Source organism: Thamnophis elegans, chromosome 9 (assembly GCF_009769535.1).
Source record: "Thamnophis elegans isolate rThaEle1 chromosome 9, rThaEle1.pri, whole genome shotgun sequence".
In the NCBI taxonomy this organism is placed as follows: Eukaryota; Metazoa; Chordata; class Lepidosauria; order Squamata; family Colubridae; genus Thamnophis; species Thamnophis elegans.
Genome location: NC_045549.1, coordinates 56,478,256 through 56,497,647, shown reverse-complemented (window position 1 = coordinate 56,497,647; position 19,392 = coordinate 56,478,256). Strand labels below are relative to the sequence as shown.

At 46.5% G+C, this 19,392-nt stretch overlaps 1 protein-coding gene across 2 annotated transcripts in view; it reads right to left on the bottom strand.

The window, feature by feature from the left end:
* TAPT1 (transmembrane anterior posterior transformation 1) overlaps positions 1 to 19,392 on the bottom strand; it is an 81,813-nt gene that overhangs the window by 55,972 nt on the left and 6,449 nt on the right. For both annotated transcript variants that reach the window (XM_032224456.1, XM_032224455.1), the window contains exons 2-3: positions 12,254 to 12,384; positions 3,212 to 3,330 (exon numbers count right to left, since the gene is read on the bottom strand). In XM_032224456.1, the coding sequence (XP_032080347.1) occupies positions 3,212 to 3,330; positions 12,254 to 12,384 (250 nt within the window). The remainder of the gene's footprint in view (positions 1 to 3,211; positions 3,331 to 12,253; positions 12,385 to 19,392) is intronic.

Sequence of the window (19,392 nt, the reverse complement as noted above, 5' to 3'; positions counted from 1 at the left end):
TCTTCGCCTGTGGTTCTGATGATGATTGAATAAGGATATCGTCCAGATAGCACTGGATCCTGACTGGTATGGTGCGAGGGTGTCTGCCAGTGCTGCGAGCAGCTTGGTGAACACACTGCGAGCGGATGACAGGCCGTGTATTGGTAGTATTTCCCCCCATAGTAGAAATGGAGAAACTATCTGTGGGTGGGGAGGATGAGCACGGGCAGATATGCCTCTGTGAGATCCACCAACATGAGGAAGTCGCCCCTTCTGACACTCTCCAAGATGGTCTGGAGCAAGTGCATCTTGAATCATCGATACACAATGTGACAGTTCAAACGTTTAAGGTCTAGAATTGCCCTCGAACCCCACCTCTCCCAGGCCTTTTGAACGATAAACAGGACACTCTTCTGACACTCTCCAAGATGGTCTGGAGCAAGTGCATCTTGAATCATCGATACACAATGTGACAGTTCAAACGTTTAAGGTCTAGAATTGCCCTCGAACCCCACCTCTCCCAGGCCTTTTGAACGATAAACAGGAGGGAGTAAAATCCCCAACCCTGCTGCTCCTCTGGAACTGTCTGGATTGCCTAAATATCCAGTAGATGCTGAATTGCCGATTCCACGAGGAGCTGCTTCGCCCAGTCCTTTGATACAGGATACCTGATGAATAAGCTTGGATGATGGTGGTGGTGGTGGAGAGGAACTCCAGGGAGGGGCTGAATTTTACTGTCTCCCTGACCCAGGCATCCATGGTGATCTTCTCCCATTGCGTGGCAAAGGCCAGTCGACCCTCCAACACTGTCCACTCCTACCTGATCTGTTGCCGCTATCTGGGTGGGAATTGTCTCTGTGGCCAGGGAAGGCTAAATCCACCGTCCGACCTTCAAAAGGGCGAGCAGGGAAGTGGGCAAGTCTCTGCTCGCCGGGAAAGGGACGGCAGGATTGGTTCCAGGGAATCCCCAAACAATTTTTCCCCTGTGAAGGGGGCGGAGGCCAGTTTCCACTTATGTCTGGCATCCGCTTGCCACTGGCGGAACCAAAGGAGACATCTGGTTAGTAGTGACGAGGCAAAGGACTTGGATGTGAAACATGCTGCATTCAGTGTGGCATTCACCGAGAATTCCATTGTGGACTTCAATTTATTAGTATCTTGATGTGACCTAGAGTCACTTGGAGGGATCCTTTCCTGTAACTGCTTCAACCACAGCAATGAAGCTCTATTGAAGGAGGAGGCTGCTGTGGAAGCTTTTACAACCCAGGCGGCAGCCTGGTGACCTTTTACTAAGGTTTGTTCAGTTGTCTTGTCCTCCAGTCAAAGGGCTTCCTCTGAGGAACCAGCCATGACTGATGATGTTGACAATGCAGCCACAGGGGTATCAACTATGGGGACCTCTAGGGCCTTGGATAGATCTGAGCCCATGTTATATAAATGCTTGTCCTAACTGTTAGGATAGGGTCCTGACCCAGGGGAGGTCCACTGCTTTGCACTACATCCAGGAAGAGCCTGGGAGCTGGAACCACCTCTCTCTCCGCTGCTGGTTCTGAGAAGAGTGTCTTCCAGGTCCCCTGATCCAGGTGCTACCTCCTGCGTTGTTTGATTGGCCCCCATATTGGCTTGAACAGCAAGAATCTAAATAAAGATGGTCGGAAAAGACCAACAAAGGCAGGTTGATCAGGCATTAGGATCACCATCTGACAGCTCTAAGTCCCTATGTGCCTCCTCTTCTCCTAACAAAGAAGCCTGACTGGGAGAGGCAGGAGTGTAGTGCTCTGGGGGGCATAAACCCCTCAGGCTCATGATGCTCCATTTGAGCGGTGGGCTGTGTTGGTCTGAGATCACTGAAGCTGCTCTCTGTTGTAATCCTGCAGCTATCTCGTCTGATGGCCTCTGGAATAATGCCATGTTGGGAGGAGGTAGAGCTTCTGTTTGTTCCTGAGAGCAGAGGCCGGTAGCAGTGGACGTGCAGGTTGCTTCTGTGGTTAAAACCCTTTGTCTCCCTGGCTGCTCCCTGGCAGTCATTGGAGAGTTATGCTCTGGCGGGGAGCTGAAGAAACTCCTACCATCACGAGGCTGATTGGAGGGAGAAGGAGAAGGCTGCCACTCCACACTGTCTGGAGACCATGCGGCCAGCTGTGGACTAACACAAGGGTGAAGCAGCTCCAATGACTGCAAGGTGAAAGGATGGGGGCTGATCTGCCCAGGAGGCCTCTGATCTCTGGATCTCCTCGGCGCCTCTCTCTGGGCCTTCATGAATTCACAATCCAGGGCTCTCTGGCTGCGGCTTTTGATTCACTGTGTGGCCTTAGAGGACCTTTTGGAATATTCTCTTGTATGGGGCTCAGAAGCTTTCCTCTTTCTTGTAGGACTTGATCCCAAGGGTCTTGCAGCCTCTTCTCTGCAAATGGAGGAGATCTCCTGGGTTTCAGCCTTGAGGGCTGCAAAGCGGTATGCCCGAGATCTGGACTGTGGCTCACCAACATCTTGGTTTAATGACGCTAAGGGCTCCAATTGGGGACTTCCACATGGCTTGAGTCATCCCGACAGTTTGGGACTCACCCCTCGCTGTGCCTCCCCTCCATTCAAATTTGGTGCGCAATTTAGCCGCTCACTGAGCCCCAGTGTCAGCACAGCAGAGGAGGCATGTTGTCACAGTTTGCAGTCCAATTAGATGACAGATGGAGTTAACCCATTTCTGGATACTATCTCGCAACACTATGAAGAATCTTGCATTTAACATATTTCAATTTGCAATATTCTCACTTTTAAGTTTTAGAGAATATCTGAGATAGATATTCATTTATTTTGGAAGTCTTGAATATAGTTTTCATATTATAAACCTCTATTTCAGTGTTATAAAAAGATTCTATGTTCTCATTAGAAAAGCCATGTCATCAGAGACATCTTAAGGATACATTTATTTATATTTGATTTAAAAATGTATGTGATATGGATCCTGGCTCTTGATAGAAAAATCATAGGTTACAGTGCCAAATGAATTGCAATTTAATTATACCATAATTTGCAAGAAAAGGTACTTATGGAAGTTAATGCTTCATTCACCACTTTTAAAGTTCTATAAATGTCCTCAGCAGTTATACAGAACTCAGCCATGTGAATCATTGAAACAACTGGAAATGTTAGACTCTTCTAACATACTCTTAAGACAAAGGTATATAAACAATTAAACATTGTTTTTACATAGCAGAAAGAGTAAAAAACTTACCGCAAACTACTACAAGGCAATGTGACGAACCTGAACATTGCCAGAAAAACTCGCAATGGGAGCAGGGTGAATACATAAAGGAAAGCATCCAGGCACAAAAAGATCCCAAAAATCATCAACTACAGAGGAAAGAGAGAGAGAGAGAGATTTAAGGTTCAACCAAGTTTCAAACTGAATTAATTACATGTAGAATGGATATGACTATAATCATAACCATGTTCATAAAACACGACAATTTACATAAAATTATATATAAATACAAAATTCTATTTCAAGGCCTGGCAAAACCAGTAGATTTTCCACAATTTAATTAGAAGCAAGGAAGGGGCACCTCTCCAGAGATGAAGTTCCAATTTTACACTAGACAAGGGACAGGGACGTTCTCATTTAGCAAGGTACTATTTTTTTTAGAGCCGCGATGGTGAAACTATGGCACGTGGGCCACAGGTGGCCCACAGAGTCTCTGCAGGCACACAAGCTGTCGCCCTAGCTCAGATCCACGAATGCATGCATGCCTCCCAATGACCAATTGGTTTTTGGGTCTCTGCCGCACACACACGAGGTCACACATGGATGTGCAGGGGCCAGAGGAATGTGGGGGAGAGTGTGGGATGCATGCGCGGGGACAGGGTGCACACAGGGGGTCATGTGCATGTGGGAATCACGCATGCATGCAAGGAGCACACGTGCATATGCACACGCAGGGGGTGGGGTGCACACATGGGATGGGGCACATGCGGGAGCGTACGTGCATGTACAGGGCGCACACAAACATGCAGGGCACACATGGCACACACGCAGTGGTTGCGTGCACATTGCACTTGGTGCCAAAAAGATTAGCCATCACTGCTTTAGTGTAAAAAAGAAGTTGGAACACATTTAGCAAAAACTCTCTTTGTAAGCCACTGGCACCTGATCTTTGCAGATATTTATGGTTTCAGTGACCTTAATCTTCACTCAGTAGATGAAGTGTTTAGATTAGATTAGATTAGATTAACAGAGTTGGAAGGGACCTTGTAGGTCATCTAGGCCAATCCTCCGCCCAACCAGAGACCATTTCTGACAAATAGCAGCCCAATCTCTTCTTGAAAGTCTCCAGTGATGAAGCTCCCTCAACTTCCAAAGGCAAGCTGTTCCATTGTTCTGTCAGAAAATTTATCCTTATTTCTAGGTTAAACCTCCTTGTTCAGTTTCATAACCATTATTCCTTGTCTGGCATACAGGTGCCTTGGAAAACAGTGTGACCCCTTCATCTCTGTGGCAACCCCTCAAATATTGGAACACTGTTTTCATATCTCCCCTGGTCCTTCCCTTCACTAGACTAATCATGCCTAGTTCTCGTAACCGGTCTTCATATGTTTTAGTCGCCAATTCCCTAATCAACCTGTTGTGGCCCACCAGCGGCCAGCAGAGCTGGCAGCAGAATCAGACAATGAGGAGGTTGGGGAGGAACATGGGCCAGTTCTGGAGGCTGGGGAAGGCTCAGACAAGGGCTCTGTGTCAGAGGCAGAGACGAGGCCATCTGGCAGTGACCAGGTGCCTATGGAATTAGACAGCAGTGAGGCAGAGGAACAGCTAGAGCCTGTTCCCAGTGTGCACATGCGCAGAGCTGCCATCTGTGGTACTGACTTACTTCTTGCCTCATAGGCCCGGGCTATACAAGCCCACAACCACCATCCAATGGTAGAGGGGGACACCCGTGACCAAATGGCAGAAGACTGGAAAGAAACAAATAACGCCTCCATCTTCCTGGAGGGTGCTGTTCTCTTCATGTAAATATGGAAAGCTCTCTGCACATCCAGCTTGTGCCACAATTTTGTCCTTTCTATGAGTGGGGTTAGGGCAAAAATCTGGGAGAATTAACTTCTGAGCCCTATGAAAATAGGAACTTATCTGGGGGATAAATGCGGGATCAAACCTCAGCACGACTGTGATAGGCTGGAAAATACAAAGGTCCTCCCTGACAGAGAGAGCACCCAGCTCTGAGATCCTCCTAGCCAACGTGATAGCGACCAAGAAGATCACCTTTAGAGCAAGGAACTGCAAGGAAATGGTCCACGGTAGTTCAAAGGGAGAATCCCCTAGGGACAGGAGGATCGTAGACAAATCCCAAGATGGAAACCTGTGAATTACCAGGGGCTGGAGGTTAGCTGCCCCTCGTAGAAACCTCTTCACCAACGGATGACGGCCTAGGCTCTCCCGACTGTCCAAGACCAGGAGAGTTGACAGAGCCGAGACTTGTCTCCGAAGCGTGTTATGGGCCAACCCCCTCTCCAACCCGTCCTGAAGGAATTCCAGGATATTAGGGAGCGAGGGACGTTTGGGATCCACGCGCATCTTACGGCATCAAGTAAAAAAAGTGGACTGATTGATTGATTGATTGATTACATTTATATGCCACCCTTTTCCCCGAAGGGGACTCAGGGCGGCTCACAATTCAATCAGGGAAGGAGGTACAGACAGGGGGATAAAAAAGACGAGACTAACAATACAAGATTTAAAAACACACAACAACCATACCATTCGAGAAGGGGGGCAAATACTCTTTAGCCCCAGGCCTGTCGGAACAGCCAGGTTTTAAGGGCTTTGCGGAAGGCCTGGAGGGTGGTGAGGGTTCGAATCTCCACGGGGAGCTCATTCCAGAGGGTCGGAGCAGCCACAGAGAAGGCTCTTCTCCGGGTAGTCGCCAGTCGACATTGGCCGGCGGATGGAATTCGGAGGAGGCCTAATCTGTGGGATCTGATCGGTCTATTGGAGGTAATTGGCAGCAGGCGGTCTCTCAAGTACCCAGGTCCAATACCATGAAGGGCTTTATAAGTGATAACTAGCGCCTTGAAGCGTATCCGAAGACCAATAGGCAGCCAGTGCAGCTCACAGAGGATAGGTGGGTGAACTGAGGTGCACCCACACTCGCTCGCGCGGCTGCATTCTGGACAAGCTGAAGTCTCCGAATGCTCTTCAAGGGCTGCCCCATGTAGAGCACATTGCAGTAGTCCAGTCTAGAGGTCACAAGGGCACGAGTGACTGTTGTGAGGGCCTCCCGGTTCAGGTAGGGACGCAACTGGTGCACCAGGCGAACCTGGGCAAATGCCCCCCTGGTCACAGCCGACAAGTGGTGTTCGAAAGTCAGCTGTGAGTCCAGGAGGACTCCCAAATTGCGAACCCTGTCTGAGGGGCGTACTGTTTGACCCCCCAGCCTGAGAGATGGAAAACTTGGCCAATTAGTGGGAGGGAAACACACCAGCCACTCGGTCTTATCCGGATTGAGTGCAAGCTTGTTATCCCCCATCCTGACCCTAACAGCCTCAAGGCACTGGCACATCACGTCAACCGCTTCACTGAGTTGGCACGGGGCGGACAGATACAACTGTGTATCGTCCGCATACTGGTGGTATTTTATCCCGTGCCGTCGAATGATCTCACCCAGTGGCTTCATGTAAATATTAAACAGGAGGGGGGACAGGACCGAACCCTGCGGCACCCCATAATTCAGGGGCCTAGGGGTCGATCTCTGCCCTCCGACCAACACCGACTGCGACCTGTCCGAGAGGTAAGAGGAGAACCACCGTAGGACAGTGCCTCCCACCCCCACCTCCCGCAGTCGTCGCAGAAGGATACCATGGTCGATGGTATCGAAGGCCGCTGAGAGGTCAAGGAGCACTAGGACGGAGGCATGACCTCCATCCCTGGCTCTCCAGAGATCATCGGTCAGCGCGACCAAAGCGGTTTCCGTGCTGTAGCCAGGCCTAAATCCCAACTGAAAGGGATTTAGATAATCGGTTTCTTCCAAGGACCGCCGGAGCTGAAAGGCCACCACTTTCTCAACAACCTTCCCCACGAAGGGGAGGTTGGAGACTGGACGGTAGTTGTTTAAAACGGCTGGATCCAAAGATGGCTTCTTCAGAAGGGGTCTCACCACCGCCGTCTTTAAAGCGGGGGAAAGAACCCCTCCCGAAGGGAGGCGGTAACAACCGCCTGGATCCAGCCCCGTGTCACCTCCCTGTTGTTAACAACTAGCCAGGAGGGGCACGGGTCCAGCACACATGTGGAGGCACTTACAGCTCCCATGGCCTTGTCCACTTCCTCAGGGGTAACAGCTTGAAAATCAATCCAGTGATGTCCATCCAGATTCTCCCCTGGTGCCTCGGCTGGTTCTCCGTAATTGGAGTCCAGGTCCGTCCGAAGCCGAGCAACTTTATCCGCGAGGAATTGGACGTAGTCCTCAGCTCTGCCTTGCAAAGGATCGCTCGTATCCCTCCTGTTTAGGAGGGAACGGGTTATCCTGAACAAGGCGGCTGGGCGCGACTCAGCGGAAGCTATCAGAGAGGCAATGTGTGAACTTTTTGTCGTTCTAATTGCCTGAAGGTAGGCTCTGATGCTGGATGTTAAAAGCGCTCGGTCTGACTCAGACTTACTGGATCTCCATCATTGCTCTAGGCGTCTCTTTCGGCGCTTCATCTCCCGGAGTTCCTGCTCCGAGAGAAATACGAGGTCGAGCGTGTGACCCGCCGAGTGAGTCGGGCCCCGAATTACTTGAGTCAAGCCCATGGCTGTCATGGAAGCCATGAACTCCTGCGCTCCATCAGAGTGTTCACCGAGCGAAGGCAAGTTGAAATCCCCCAGAACCATAAGCCTGGGGAACTCAATTGCCAGCTCAGCTACTGATTCAAGGAGCGAGGGGAGGGCTGCTGCAACGTTGTTGGGAGGCAGGTACGTTAACAGCAAGCCCACTTGACCCTTGAGGTCCAACGTCACCAGCAAGGACTCACACCCGACAAACTCGGGAGCAGGGATCCTACGAGGTACTAGAGACTCTCGGATAACAATAGCCACACCTCCACCCCTTCTCTGGGGTCGCGGCTGATGAAGCACCTGAAAACCCTCTGGGCACATCTCCGTGAGGGGGACTCCTCCCTCCGGGCCCAGCCAGGTTTCAGTAATACATGCCAGGTCTGCCCCCTCGTCTAAAATTAGGTCCCGGTCGAGGGGAGCCTTGTGAACTACAGACCTGGCATTTAGCGACAGCAGCCTGAGACCAGGGTCCTGATTACTCACGCCATCTGGCCTTGGAGTGGGACTCATAGGGCCGGAAGGAGGGATCTCTGTAACGTAGCGAGCCCTCCTTCCCCGGTAATGGCCAGCCCTAAAGTCCCCGCCATATCTGCGCCTCCCTGTTAAGACCTGCATATGGGCCAGCCGCCAGCTTCCACTTCGCTTTGGCCTCCGCCTGCCAGTTTCGGAGCCACACCATCTGCCTAGCTGAAATAGAGGAAGAAAGAGCCCTGGAGGCAAACTTAGCGGCGTTCAAGGTCACATCCGTCGAAAACTGAGTCGCAGCAATGACCTTGCTGATGTCCTGAAGCAGCCTCAAATCGTGCGCCGGGACACGCTCCTGCATTTGCTCAAGCCACATCAACGTGGCGCGATTGAAGGATGCAGAAGAAGCGGCTTTAATTGTCCATGTTGCCACCAGGAAGGTCTTAAGCAACACCAGTTCAGTCCTCTTCTGCTTTCAGGTTGTCGGCCACATCACTCGCCCCCATGGGAGTTGGGGATGCCAGGGCGGCTACAGGAGCATTCACCTCCGGAACCTGTAATGCCTGGGAGAAATCAGGCTCCATATTATAGAATCATCTGTCATTCCCACCTGGGGAAAGTACCTGGCTTGGCCCACTGCTTCTGAATGACATCTAGAAACAGTTTCGGTGCAGGGATCTCCTCTTTCCGCACCGTGGGTTCTACAAAGAAACACTTTTTCTTTGGCGCTGCCTTGGAAGTCGAAGCCTCGGCCACAGCCTCCTTCTCCTTCTCCTTCTCCTTGTCATCCTCCGTCTCAGCGGCTGCAGTGCTCCTGGCTTTAAATAGCAAGGAACGGAACAAATTAGGAGAAAAGAAACCGGCAAAAGCACGAGTATCCGGTGCCAAACCTTCATCATCAGAAAGCTGTCTGCTTTTGCTCCTCCTCTTCCTGGAGCAAAACCTCGCACCTCAGCGAAGGAGGAACCTCTCTCTGTGCCCTGTCTGGGCGAGAAACCAGATCCTGGATATGTCTGCGCTTGGCCTCCATCAGTTCTGTGTCTGCCTGGTCAGTGGAGCGACCCTGGAGGGCTATGCCATGTGCAATGGCTCGATGAATAAGATTGAATGTTATCAGGCAACTCCTCAAGTTCACCAGTGTCATGACTAGGCCCAGGCCTGGGTGCCAGCTGGTGCCTGTGCCCTGGGTCAGGAACAGGCGCAATGCATGGAAGCGAATGGTACTCGCCTTCCTCGTCCTCAACCTCTGAAAGTGGAGGTGAGATGAAACTGGCCCTTGGGGATCCAGAGATCCTTGGAGGGGAAGGGGAGGGAGAAAGTGGAGCCGCCCTTAGGAGGGGGGATCTCACCAAAGGCAAAGGGGCCTTATCTCCACCTCCCTGCCTGGACTTCTCCCCATCCCCTGTACTCCCTTGCCTGGAGGGAGCTTGCTTCACCAGTGGAGGAGGATCCTGAGGGGAACACTTCCTCTTCTTAGACCTCTTCGATGGCGCTACAGAAGTCACCCCAGAGCTGCTCTCACCAGGGGAATCAGTCATGGTACTGTAGCAATCTCTTTGCCCCAAGGCCTCACTCTGCCCAGTTCAGCAACCAGCACAGTAATCTGCGACTGTTCTCACTGGAGACGGCAGTCGCAATGAGCCTCGTGGCAGTGAAAAAAGGGAAAACAGAATGGCCGCTGACCATGTGATCCACCGGAGGTCCAAGCAAAATGGCCACCACCTCATGGCCACTAACAAAATGGCCATCAACGACACAAGGACCTTCTCAAGATGGACACCGCCCAAGAAGCTCTCCCAAAATGGCCGCCCCCAGGGCCCCATACTCACAAGGGAGAAGCTTCTGGGAAAACAAATGGTGCCAGCGAGCAAATGGCCCCAAGAACGTCCGGATCCGCAAGCCTAGCTAGTGCCGATCGCATCTTCCCGTCGTTCCAAACTGTTTGCATTTACACAGGAGTTCCGGCGCTCCGCCCACATGCTCCACGCAGCAGCAGCCTCGATGTCCGCCCGCTGCAGCCCCTGAAAACCAGCAGCAATGCAGGGAAGCCTCCCTGGCCCGCTCATGAGCCAGCAATCAGAATCAAGCCGAACGGAGCCGCAATAGACTCCGATAGCCGGCACAGCCAGCTGCTTGCCTGGGAGGAACCTGAAAACCTCCAGCAGGAGCCAGCCCACAAAATTCACTACTCTAACAACAACCAGGTGGGAAAAAACTTGTGAGCCAAGTTCAAACACCTTCCATACAATAGTAACATTAAAGACAAATGATAAAAGTAAAGAAAAAAATACTGTAAAGCAAACTATTCTAAAAAAATTTGTCTTTATTTATTTTCAAACCTGCTCCTTTTCCATATTCCTCTATTTTTTTCTATCAATTTGGGTGCAGTTTTAAGTGGATCCTCTAAGATGAAGACCAAGTCATCTGCAAATGCTTGCAGTTTATATTCTTCCTTTTTTATTTTCCTTCCTTTTATGTCTTTTTCTTCTCTGATTTTTCTGTTTAAAACTTCTAGTGTTAGGACAAATAACAAAGGGGATAATGGACAGCCTTGTCTTGTCCCTTTCCTTATTTCAATAGAGTCTGTCAATTCTTCATTTATCGTTATCTTTGCTGTTTGTTTATGATATATAGTTTGTTTGGCTTGAGTAATTTTTTTTTACCAAATCCCATCTGTTCCAGTTGTAACAACATAAATCGCCAACTCACGTTATCAAAGACTTTCTGTGCATCTAAAAACATCAAAGCCATTTGCTTTTCAGGATATGCCTCATAATATTCCAAAGTATCCAGAATTATTCTTATATTATCTTTAATTTGTCTCTTTGGTAGAAACCGATTTTGATCAGGGTGGATAAAGTTATTTAAGTATTTTTTGAGTCTTTCTGCCAATATTGAAGCAAATATCTTATAATCTGAATTTAACAAAGAAATAGGTCTATAGTTCTTAATTTGAAGTGGGTCAGTCTCCTCTTTTGGCACAAGTGTAATATATGCTTCTGACCACGATTTGGGTATCCTCATCTTTAACATAACCTCATTCATAACTTCTAGTAATGGGAGACACAACAATTCCTGCAATGTCTTATAGAATTCCACTGGTAGTCCATCCAGACCTGGTGCCTTGCCATTGCTTTGTTTTTTAATTGCTTCAGTTAGCTCCATCATCGTTATGTTGCCTTCTAGCATCATTTCAGTTTCTTTAGGTATCTGGGGTAAGTTTGCTTCCTGTAAGTATTGTTTAGCTCCTCTCTCTTCTATATTCTCTTGTTCATACAATTTCCCATAATAATCTTGTGTAATTTTTTCTTTTCTTCATTTCTATGGCAGATTTCATTAATTGCAATATTTTCCTTGATTCTCTCTTTTTTCAATATGTACGCTAACCATCTGCCTGATTTATTTGCATTTTCAAAGTAGTTCTGTTTAGCACCTCTAATTTTTTGCGCTAATTCCTTTTTTTCCATTAACCCCATTCTATATTTAATCAGGTTACTTTACTTTTCTCATGTGTTGTTCTATTACTTAAGATTAACATGTAAATTAACTCAAAAATAAGGATGTTATTAGATTGATTTAGCGTTTGTATGCTTCCATCTATCTTCCATCGGAGGGTGTTTAATTTTAAGAGACTCCCACTAGCATTTGTCCTAAAGTAAAATCAGTCCAGAAACAAAGTCTGCATTTTCCACCACAAGAGATCAACAACTTTTAAAACTTGAACATTTTTTTTCCCATTGGTGATAGAACTGCTCCTCAGAAAACAACAAATGAATTTTGGCTGCACATGCCGTTCTACTGCTGATACATCACTGCTTTGGAATCAGTCCAACATATTCAATTATAGTGTTATCACATCAGACTTAAGGCAAATTGAATGTCAGACTGAACACCCAAAACACGCAGTCAGAATAATATTCTTTATATACTTTAAAAAGGTTTATGTGTTCTATAAAGTGAGACTGAGCATTCCTTAGGCATAAAAATGCTGAGAAATTAACTTACCTTTTCCAATTCTCTTGGTATTCGCATGCATGTGTACACTCTCTCTCTCCGTTCTGTGTACTTGGCTTCATTGTGTTCAAGGAAGTAACCTCTTGTTAGCTCTGCATTGATAAACCTCAGTAGAGAAAGATCTGCATTGAAAGAAAACCTCTTTTTAAAAATGTTGAATTATTTAGCATTCCTTTTCTCATTTTTTTCTTAGCTGCCATAGTAAACTACTTTAAATTAATCTACGTCAGGGTCTCTAAACTGGCTGGGAGTTGAAGTCCACAAGTCTTAAAGTTACCAAGTTTGGGGACCCCTGATCTAGACCAACACGCAAGTGATAACATCACTTCAAATCTTACTATCTTTCCTCAGCATGCATCAGTGCCCCATCTACAATTCCACAGTGACAATATCTAGAATATAGCTCTTTACTATTTGTTGTTGCCTCCAGTTCCACCCACTAATTCTTCTCCTAATGTCTATGGATTTGCCTCAATCTTATTCAGTTCCAAGAATCTCCAAACTGAGTTAAACAAATTCCTGGCAGGAATTCCAGACAGCTCGCTCTACCAGTCCCCTATTCATTTTACTGGATGAAATGAGCCTTGCTGACTTATAACGTAAATCAGCAGGACTCTTCTTACTAGGGTTGCTGTTTAGCACTAGTTTTTCTGCCTTTATTTAAAGACACGTAAAGACCCAAAAGTTTTCAGAAGCAATTAGAATTCAGAGGTTAAGGAAATAAATAATGGGTTTAAATCTGGAAATTGAGAATGAAAGTGATAAACTAGAGTCTATGAACAGAAGGGAGAAGGGATAATAAGGAAGCTTGACAGATTAGAGAAATGAGCTCAAAACAATGGAATGAAATTTAATAGAGACTAGTGCAAAATACTTTATTTGGAGGGGGAATCAGGTGTACAATATAAAAGTATATATGTATGAAGGGAGATCCCTGCACAAGACTAAGCCTTCCACAGAACTTCACATTTTTTGTAATGTTTTGTAATGGATAGGATAGCCTGGCAGAGATTTTTTTATGTTTGATATCCTTGGCCTGACTTGTTCACTATTGTTTCAAAGCAATGCAGATCGTAGAGGTGATAGTGAATCTCTTTGAAAGATTCCTCTCTTGATATTAACCTCTCCTATTTTATTACTATTGATCAGTAACTGTAGCTTCCATTGCACCACTGATCTTCTCATGATAAATTATTAAGAATGTGTAATAACTATAATAATATTTAATTAATAATTCATTGTTTAATAACATATTAAATATTATTATTAACTACAGTTTATCACAAGCTGATGATAAATCAACCAAAACTCATAGAGTATATTTTTAGTTTTTGATGTTTTGTGATGTAATTTGTTTTTGTTGCACCCTGCCAAGAGTCCTCCAAAATTGAGACAGGCTCTAAGTAACTTTAAAACAAATATTTATGTATTAGGCAAGAGTAAGTTAGGAATACACATGCTGAATCCATGATCACGTTGAAATGGCTTCATGCAATGAGTTACATCATTCCTTCTGTTCTTTGCATGAATTGGCAAACAAGCCAGAAATTATATGTTCCTTTATATTTAATCTAGGAGACCGTGGTTTAATCAATTTAGCACAAGCAGGCTATAAAGCCATAGTTTAAAGTTAATAATGAGAAAAGCTGTATTTTAAAGTTCCAAATCCACTTGTCTAGAAATTAATCTAATATTTGTCAAAGAAAAAAATACAACCCTGCATATACACTACAAATTACTAAATGTTGAAGACTAACTTTGTGATTGTAACTTGTACTCTGGAACTATTACAGAGTAAAAACAGATTCAAATATTTGCACAAGTTTCTAAACTGCAGTTTTATTAACAAAATGTACACAAGTAATGCTTCTACTTGTGCCAAAGTGTTTCTGACTCACAGAAAATTGGACACTGCACACTGTACAATCTCCCCAAATAATAATTAGCTCTAAGTCAAAAATCAGTACTCTTTTTCTGTTCCTCTAAAATAATTCAAATTTTCTAATTATAATCAAGGCTTCAATTTTCATTACACTGGTACAAACTTACTTTTCAATCCAAAAGATCATGCCAAACCAATCTTATTTCATTCTTTGACAAAGTGGTAATGAAATGCTGTGGGCATAGTAATACTTAGACTTCAGCAAGTCATTCGACAAAGTAGCCTACTTCTTGGTAAACTAGAAAAATATGGGATAGACAGTATCACCACCAGATAGATTTGTAACTGGCTGACAAACTGTACTCAACCTATAGTCCTTAATGCTGGTTCCACCACAAAACCCCGGACGACAAAATCGCGCTCGACGAAAGCGCGTACGTGACGGCATCACAGCGCGACGAAAACATCGTGCTGTGATCGATAAATGTAAAAATAAAGCGAAAACCTTACCCTAACCCCCCCAAACCTAACCCTAACCCTAAACCTAACCCTAAATCTAACCCTAAACCTAACCCTTAACCTAACGCTAAACCTAACGCTAACCCTTAACCTAACGCTAAACGTAACCCTAACGCTCTAAACCTAACCCTAACCCTTAACCTAACCCTAACCCTAACCCTAAACCTAACCCTTACCTTTATGTGAATCGGCTTGCTTTAATTTTATTTTTATTTCAATTTTTAATTTTTTTCGTCGTGCTGTGATGACGTCAAATGCGCGCTTTCATCGAGCGTGCTTTTGTGGACCGCGGTTTTGACGGGTCACGCTTAATGCTACTACATTTACAGGGAGGGAAGTAAGCAGTGAAGTGCCAGAAGGTTCTGCCTTAGGCCCATCTTCATAAATTCCTTAGATGACGAAATAGAAGGGGCACTCATCAAATTTGCAGATGACACAAAGGTGGCAGGAATAACCAACACCCCAGAAGACAAGCTCAGGATCCAAAAAGATCTTGACAGATTTGAACAATGGACCCTATCCAACAACATGCAATTTAATGTGGAGAAGAAAGAACGTTGGTCCTTATTTTAACGTTTCTTTTCTGTAGTAAGGCAGAAGGGGCTACAGCTGGGTTTAGTCACAGCCTGATTGGTCCAGAGACTGAGGGATTTTTCTTAAGTATCCTCCTTTCCCTCTAGGCTCCCAGTTTCACAAGGTCGAATGAAAAAAGCTACAAGTAGTATGTAAGGAAAGCCAAGAAACACAAAAACACAGACCCCCAACTGCCCCGAACACCGCTGATCAATGTCATGGGTGGGATGTAGCCCCTCCCGCCTTACTACAGAAAAGAAACGTTCAGGTAAGGACCAACGTTCTTTTTCCTGTAGTTTCGGCAGGAGGGGATACAGCTGGGACATTGACTCCGGGGGAGGGGGGCGCTACTTGTTGGAGCACCCGATGGCCGAAGGCCGCGTCCACCGAAGTGAAACAATCCAAACGGTAGTGTTGGATAAAGGGAGTCGAGGAGGCCCAAGTGGCTGCCCAACAGATGTCCTCTAGAGGAGCCCTGGTGGCCCACGCGCCCATGGTAGCCGCACTCCAAGTGGAGTGGGCCATAATTCCCTGCGGTGGAACCTGAGATAAATGTGCAAGGTGCAGCGGACATCTAGCCTGTGCCAAAGAATTTCCCTCTCATGGGAAAGAGAGGAACAGAAGTTAGGGAGAATAACCTCCTGCAATCTATGGAACAGGGAGTTGACCTTTGGGAAAAAGGTCAGGTCGAGTCGCAGGACGACCCTGCCTTGGTGGAATTGACACAAGTCATCTTTGAACGACAAGGCACCCAACTCAGATATCTGCCTAGCCGAGATAACAGCGATGAGGAAGGCCACCTTTAAAGTTAGGTACCTGAGGTATACCGTCCTTAATGGTTCAAAAGGAGGTCCCGTGAGAACCCTAAGTACTAGGGAGAGATCCCATGTTGGAAACCTGTGCACTGGGGGCGGGCACAGGTTTGCTGCCCCTTTTAGAAAACATTTGACCAGAGGGGACTGGGCTAGGGATAAACAGCCCTCCCCTGCCAGGACTTCTTATCCTTGTTCTCCACAAGGATTGGGTCAAGGGAAGCCCCAAAGAGGTTGGGACCAGTGAAGGGGGCCGCTGCCAGATTCCATTTGGACTTGTTGTCCATTTGCCAATTGCAGAGCCACAATAGGCACCTCGATGTTACAGAGGTGGACAACGACCTAGAAGCGAATTTTATGGAATCTAGGGTGGCGTCTGCAGAGAACTGGGTGGCTGAGATGATCTTGGTGAGGTCTTCATGAAGACGCTCATCCTGCAGCGGGATGCGGTCCTGCAACTGCCGCAGCTACATGACCACCATATGATTAAAGTAGGAAGCTGCTGCAGATGACTTAATGGCCCAGGCGTTAAAATTCTTACGGATTGTAAGCTCTGCATGCTTGTCCTCGGGCTTTAGCTTGTCGGCCACATCGCCTGAGACTAAGGTAGCAGCATTAGCAAGGAGGGTAATGGGGGTGTCTATGGTAGGCAATTATAGGACCTGGGAGAAGGCCTGCTCCATGTTGTAGAAGTGCCTATCATTACTCCCAGGGTTGGGCAAAGAAGGTTGAGACCACTGGTTCTTGACCACTTCTAAGAAGAGGGGGGGCTGGAACCTCCTCATCAGTATTGGGATTTATAAACATGGCTAGGTTGGGATCCCTGTGTTAGGACAGGGGCCCCGTGCCAATTTGAGTAGTCTTTTTGGCCTTATGCAGAAGAGGTTTCAAGGTCGGGGGAGGAAAGAGACCTGGAAATGCCGGGGGGGTCAGGAGGAACTGAGTCCTCATCTTCCGAGAACCCTAGTTCCGGATGGCCCACCTCCCCCAAGATAGAACACTCACTGACTACCAAGGGGGAAGGAGGCCGAGGTAGATCCTGTCCCCCTAGATGAAGACGGAGATCTGTGTATGGGGGCAGAGTGAGGCCTTGCTACCCTTTGGAAGGGGCATTCCCTTTGGGAGAGGCCCGAAGCGATGCCTTTGGCTATAGCGGTGGAGATGAGTCTCCTGATGCTATCAGGCAGCAGCTCCAGATCCTCCAAATCCTCTCGGAGGAGGGCCCCCGGGGGGAAAGCTGGGCAGCTGGCAGGTAGTCCCGAGATGCCCCCTCTCCTGGATCCTCTCCCCTCTCCCTATATGATCTAGGGGATATGGGGGGCGGTGAAGGAGAAGCCACCTGTCTGTGAGGCCTTGCAGGTGAAATAGAAGGGGAAGAAGGGCTGAAACCCCTGGGAGGCGAGCCAGAATGGTGAGAGCTGGGCCCTATTGGGGATCTGGATCTGCAGGGGGATTCAGGCCTAACCACTTGCGCTAGCCTCTCCGCCCTAGTCACCTGCTTTTCCAAGGACTTTTATCTCCTTGACTCATCCCTAGCAACTGCTCTGGAAGGGTACTGGTCAGCTGTAGGCTTGGAGGCCGCTGCCCTGGGCCTGAGCCTGCCTTGGCCTTCGTCTGCCATTTCTCCTTGGGCCTGCACGGATTCAGGGGCTGTGGAGGCCATGCCTCACTCACGTGGTCTGTGCCTGGATTGACTGAAGCAAGCCTGCTGGCCTTGATCTGCAGCCACACTGCAGGTGCTGGCCAGAGTTTGACCCAAAATTTCCCCCTTCCCTCCAGTGCTGGTCCTTTAAAGTTGAAACCAGCTGCCAGGATCTGTGCTATCTTGGAACCAAGAACAGAAAGGAATCTCAATTTCAGATAACATAATTTGCTCAATTTCCTTTCTAGTACTTCACTATTTTTTCCATTTTTTTATTTTCTAACTGTACCCAAATGCAGAGTAAAGAACCATTGCAGTAAAAATAAATGTTCATAGCTATTTTAATAGACGCAAGTACATTGCCAGAATCTTGTTTATTTCAAATACAATCCCTATCTTAATCATATATATGCTATAGTAATGCCAGAAATGGGATCTATCTATCTGATGTTAATTTCTACATCCAATGAGCAGCAGAAATATCACGGTTTAAAAGCACTTCATAAAAATAGATCGGTTGAACAGGTGAAAACATCCAACGGGTTACAGCTTTCTTTTGAACATCACCCTGGAGGCAGACCTTGACATTGTCCCTTTTTGGCAGTTCACTCCCTTCTATCCAGGACATAGCATATAAGTTGCTTGAGCAGGCTCTGCAGTGTTGTTGGAACACTACACATCCTCTAATACATCTGTTTTCCTTGTCACTCTCTGGGAGGCGGCTTCATGGTATCTGAAGAACATCCAGATTCAGTCAGTTTTGTTCCATACAGTATAAACCTTGTGAACTCTCAAGCTTCCTCTTTCCACTATGTAATCAAGATGGGCAGTGGTTAATATTTTATATATAGTAATATATAGGTAGGTATATACATGTATGTATATAGCATATCTATGTGTGTGCTATGTATGTGTATATTTTTGAGAGCAGGCAATAGAAATTCATTTTTAATCTGTGCCAGTGTGCCCACAGTAAAAAATGACAATAAAGGTTATTCTATCTTTTTCCAAAGTCTGTTTAAGAATTTGATTCCCACCTAATTTTTCCTCCATCATATCAAGTATTTTCATTACTAAACTTATGATATATTCCTAATCATTTTGACTAGCTAAATATCTCTCACTGCAAGGAAACAAAGGTACCCAACAATGTATGGACATTTACTGAAGGCAGGAAGATTGTAATACAAATAATACCCTGATTTTATAGTACATCAAGCACACAATGCTTTATGTAGACTCCAAAGTCACCAAATATAAAGAAGCTTACTTCCTGAAAACACATTTAAGACTGTATGGTGAGTCATTAGCTGAAAATAGTAATGAGAGATAAAGTCTTAATCCTAAAATAGAAATGTTACCCACTTAAATATCTGTCCACAACTGTTTTTCGTTTGTTAAAGAGAAGATCTGATCAAGAAAACCTATATAGTCACACTCATACACACTTCTCTCCATCTTCTAAGAACTAAGGATAGTACATTTTTCGGAGTATAAGACGCACCAAGGTTTTGAAGAGGCATTTTTTTTAAAAAAAGTAGGTAGGTAGATAGAGGGATAGAAAGGGAGAGAAAGAGAGAGAAATACAGTAGGTAGGTAGGGAGAGAGAGAGTTAGGTAGGTAGGTATGTAGGTAGATAAAGGGAGAGCGAGAGGAGAGAGAGAGAAATGGAGACAGCGAGAGAGAATGTGTAGGTAGGGTA